At 34.6% G+C, this 4982-nt stretch overlaps 1 protein-coding gene across 1 annotated transcript; it reads left to right on the top strand.

Annotated features, from left to right (window-relative positions):
* The first annotated feature begins 1934 nt into the window (after positions 1–1934).
* On the top strand, positions 1935–2823 carry LOC107667463 (putative gustatory receptor clone PTE03). The gene is made up of 2 exons (XM_016459135.1): positions 1935–1971; positions 2108–2823. Exons 1-2 carry the CDS (start codon positions 1935–1937, stop codon positions 2821–2823), a joined length of 753 nt encoding a protein of 250 aa, XP_016314621.1.
* Positions 2824–4982: the final 2159 nt, after the last annotated feature.

The following is a 4982-nucleotide window of genomic DNA, read 5'->3' as shown; positions in this document are numbered from 1 at the left end:
GCAAAAAAGCCTACACATTTTCGAGATGTCTTCAGGAAAGGTCACACTAAAATGGTCACATGGTAACAAGATCTGGGGCAAAACATTCTGTACCATCATTGCTACATATGGCTTTGCTGATAGGATTTGCTGACAGGAGGCCAGCAGTGCCAGCTTAAAGGGGTCATATGATGCTTTTTTAAATATCATTATTTTGTGTATTTGGTGTAACAGAATATGTTGACATGCTTTGACAGACACAGTGATGAAGCTGGTATGTGTTTGCATTACACAAGCCACGGTTAAGACAGCTGACTCCACTGTGATATGACGCTCTCTCTTTCTCTCTCTCTCTCTCTCTGGCTCGAGCGCGCACACACACACACACCGCTCTATCTCTCTCTCTCTCGCGCGCACACACAGAATATCTCTTTGGTTTTGAGACTTTAGTCTTTGCAACTTCAGGGATCTTATCTATGCACAATCAGCTTGTAACACTCCAAAGAGAAAGGAAAACTTGAAATCGCATCATATGACCCCTTTAAAATGCTGCTATATGGATGCTTTAAGGACAGCAAGCCAAATTTGTTCACACTTACACTATTTATAATAATTTATCAAGCTTCCAGTTCCCTCCGCTGATTTAGGGTTTCGGCAAGAGAGAGAAATATGGTGTGCTAACACAAATTTTTGCCTACATTGAGAGGTTGTCAAAAACTGAATCTAACCAAATATGACTTACAGGAATGTGGCTGATCAATTCAGTGAGCACCATATCTTTTTAGAGTATGTAGTGTGAAATTCAGCTTACTGGCACTGAGGCAGCACGGAAGATGTCCCTGGATGTGGCAATGGTTGAGTCAGACCAGTAGGTTTGTCCATACAACTGGGCCTTCGACCTCTACCTGTCTTCTTCTAAGTGGGAGGGTAAAGAAGTAAATCAGAGTTTATGGAGAAGAAAATAAATAATTTATTATTGTTAGGAATACATAGGATTGGAATCAGTAAACTAATTAGGCAATAATAACATACTTAAAATCATATAAACAATGATAGAAAATTATCAGAAGAGAATGACATAAATCAGTTTTAATAATGTTTAAAAACACTACCACTATTTTAATAATATAATAAACTGCTAAGCAGTAGATCAGTAATATATCTACAAAAGCAGGCAAATTATGTACATTGTGCTGTCATAATTATAACTAAAACATGATTAATCATTGGGAAAAGGAACTACTTACTTGCATATGTCTTAATTTAACAACGAGACACAACATCAAGGAAATACTGATCACAATGAGAATGTCCACATGATTTCAAGCACAAATCATTTAATATCATAACCATAATATTAGGAGGGGTGCATCCACCGCACACTGCTAAATTAAACCCAGATCAATATCACCACCTGCTGGCGAAGGCTGTGTTAAGACATGCTTTGCCATCTAAAAGACAAATACAACTGAGAAAAAATTGTGCAACCTTGTCTGCAAATCTACCCAAGAGTACCATATAAACCCCCAGACACTTTAAATATAACGTTGAAACTTCATTTCAAATAAAATGTCTTTCCAAAAGTTCACAGACCTGATTAGTTGTGTTTGCACATCACACTGCACATTTTCAACCAACACAAGTTTTTGTGTTACAGTCTTTTCAGGCTTAAAAGTATGCATTTCGTAAGTGTCTAAAAATATGTATTTTGTAGCAAATTGTTTGCAACAATAGCTTGCAGTTTAATCAGTAAGTTTTGAATTACAAGAATTTTGCCCACTATGGATTCTAGGAGTCTGTGCTGTTTATGCAAATCAAGCACAGCAGAGAGGTCTACAGAGACATGTTTTATACTATAAAAAAATAGCATGTACTGGTGACTCTTAGTTCTTCTAAACCACAGCACAAGTAGAGCTAATTCTCTGCACATTCACACATTATTTGAAGATGAAGTGATGGTAATTTCAGATCATATCACAGAAGGTATTTCTGGTAATGCAATCACATGTATATTGTTTAACTGACTTTATATTCACATGATGTATTATTTAAAACATTGTGGTTATCTAACGCTGATAACTATCAAAACTGTTTATTTGTAAGATACATAAAGATCACATTAACTTAGCTGCTTTTTTCCCAAGGTTACTGACAGACTTGCTGTCTGATACACACTCAGTCTCCCGTGAAGCATGTATCTTACAGGCTTTTGTCATTTATTCATATGCAACAAATGAAAACACGATATTAATGTTAATGGCATTTGACAGGTATGTAGCAATCAGTAAACCATTACAATACAACAACATAATGACCCCCAGGATTTTATCTGTTTTAATAGCTATAAGCTGGATTTATCCGATGCTTTGTATTGGTATTGCTGGTATATTAAATGCCAGACTCACGATGTGTGGTAACAAACTGTGGAAGGTGTACTGTCACAACTGGGAAATTGTCAAGCTTTCTTGTGCAAACACTATTGTTAATAATGTTTTTGGCTTTTTCATAGTGACCACAACTGTCATCATGCCTTTAAGTTTTATATTATACTCTTATGTTAAAATCCTTATCATTTGTAGAAAAAGCTCACTAGATTTCAGGAGAAAAGCATATCAAACTTGTATTCCACACATAGTGATCCTCTTAAATTTCTCAGTAGCACTTTTTTGCGAGGTCACTTTGAGTCGGATTGCAACTTTGGAACTCCCTATAGGGCTGTCAATCATTCTTTCATTAGAGTTTCTCATTGTACCACCCATCCTGAATCCTCTTGTTTATGGTTTGAATTTTTCTGAAATTCGCAAAAAAATTCAATGGATTATAAAAGCTTGCAAACAGCTGTAACGGATGCTGCACAGAATGTTAACAAAGTTCAATGATTGTATGATTGTATTGTATAAATTATGTAATCATGATGTACATTACATTTTATGAACCTGTGAATTTGAGACTTTGTGTTTTACTGTAAATCTTTGCCACAATTATATATTTACTTTACATTTTATTTCTAATTTAGCCTGTTACTGGATTCATGACATGGTTCAGACCCTCGGTCACCACTCAGATACCAAATACATCAGATACCGGACATTGCCTGTAAAATTAATATGTGCAATATAATATATATGCATATAAATGGATGAATATATCAATATATGCATAATATATATAGTGCTGTCAACACATTAATCGCGATTAATCACATCCAAAACAAAAAAAATAGTTTTTGTTTACATACTAAATTAATGTGTACTGTGTATATTTATTATGTATTTATAAATACAAGCACATGCATGTATATATTTAAGAAAAATATGTTATGATTATATACTAAATATATTTATATATAATATAATAATATAAATATATAAATGTATATACATGTAAATATTTTCAAAATGTATACTGTATGTGTGTGTATTTATATATACATATAATAAATAAACAGTACACCTACATACATTATGTAAACAAAAACTTATTTTGGATTCGATTAATCGCGATTATTCATTTGACAGCACTAATATCTATATATTTCTGTTGTGATTTTGGAAAATGTCACCATTGTTTGTCATTCATGCTGCATCAAGAACTGCAAAAGTAACTCCGATCATCGTTCTGAGAGAAAACTGGACAATGCAGTGTTTTTTCGCCTTTTCTATGTCTAAAAACCCCAAGGGAAGCAGGTCGCAGAGATGACAAGAAGACACCGGATAGTAAATCTATTAATAATGTCACCGATTAAACCCACTGCCTGTCACTCAATAAAAGAATCATATTGCTGCGTGTTTTTGAAAGTTTTGATTTTGTTTGGTTTAATAATTAACATCACCTTCGCGAGTATTACTCTTACTCGGCTTGTGAATTAGCAGAACTTGAAAAGGGACTTTAAAACGCTCAACACAAATAATGCTTCATGTGGCTTAATGTACCAAGACAGTGATAAAAACAAAATTGTAAAGCATATACAACGTGCAGATATGCACATAAGCCCAAAATGTTAACGCAAATGTTTATTTACACGTTAAGCATTTTCCTCTCATATAAAGAATGCTTAATGTACCAGGACAGTGATATTAAAAGACCACATTCTGTACACTCCTTACTAATAAAGCATAATACGCTCAATGTGTAATTAAACAAGTTCATGTTTGTGTTCATGTACTCCTATGTTAAGGCGGCAGAGACTGAAAATGCCGCAAGCGTCATGTGCGCTTCAGTATGTGTATAGTTAACAAAACCGCATGTCTGTGCCATCCATTCACACAAAAACATACATACTTTAATATGCAGGATTCAGTTTTAAATAGTATTTTTACAGCATAATATTCATAGACACTAGTTCATATCACGTTTTGATTTGTGTACTTGCCTACTTTTGATATATTCATCCAAAATTTAACATTCCACGTTATACACTAAATTCCACTTTTATGACTGGATTCCACTCGCTTTTTCAGCATCGCAGAAATCAGCCAGTTTGTAATGGACTGTCTGAAAAGTCTGAAAACTGTCATCCAGCGACAGACATCTCATGAAGACCTTAAAAGAATCATACCAACTTGTGGAAAATGGGCATCCGATGTCCCCTTTAAGAAAAAAAAAAAGTTTCCCTAGTTGTTATATAATAAAAAAGGAGTGGATTGAAATTCTACACCATGATAATAGCAATTCCTATTTGAAGTGGAAAGTTAGGAAAGCACTAGAGGAATTATGCTCAAAGGAGGATTTTTTATTTATTTTTTATTTATGTTTTATGTAAGAAATAATTGATGGTGGTCTGCTTGGCATCGTGACCACATTTCCAAGGACCTTAAGCAACAGCTGCTAATGGAACAGCAATGGTGTTCTGGTTTTCTAATGCACTGGTTCTCAGTTCCAGTCCTCGGGACCCCCTGCTCTGCACATTTTGCATGTCTCCCTAATTTAAAACCCAAGATTCAGATCATCAGCTTGTTAGGAGAGATCCATGAACTGAACTGAGTGTGTCAGATAAGAGAGAC

The sequence above is a fragment of the Sinocyclocheilus anshuiensis genome, unplaced genomic scaffold, assembly GCF_001515605.1.
Source record: "Sinocyclocheilus anshuiensis isolate Anshui unplaced genomic scaffold, SAMN03320099.WGS_v1.1 scaffold1843, whole genome shotgun sequence".
NCBI lineage: Eukaryota > Metazoa > Chordata > Actinopteri > Cypriniformes > Cyprinidae > Sinocyclocheilus > Sinocyclocheilus anshuiensis.
Note: the sequence above shows the minus strand (reverse complement) of the source record. Positions and strands in the feature narration are given on the sequence as shown.

Coding starts and splice junctions, on each gene's coding strand:
- LOC107667463 (XM_016459135.1), top strand. CDS start 1,935: ATGGTAATTTCAGATCATATCACAGAAGGTATTTCTG. Junction 1,972..2,107: donor TATCACAGAAGGTATTTCTG/GTAATGCAATCA, acceptor ACATTAACTTAG/CTGCTTTTTTCCCAAGGTTA.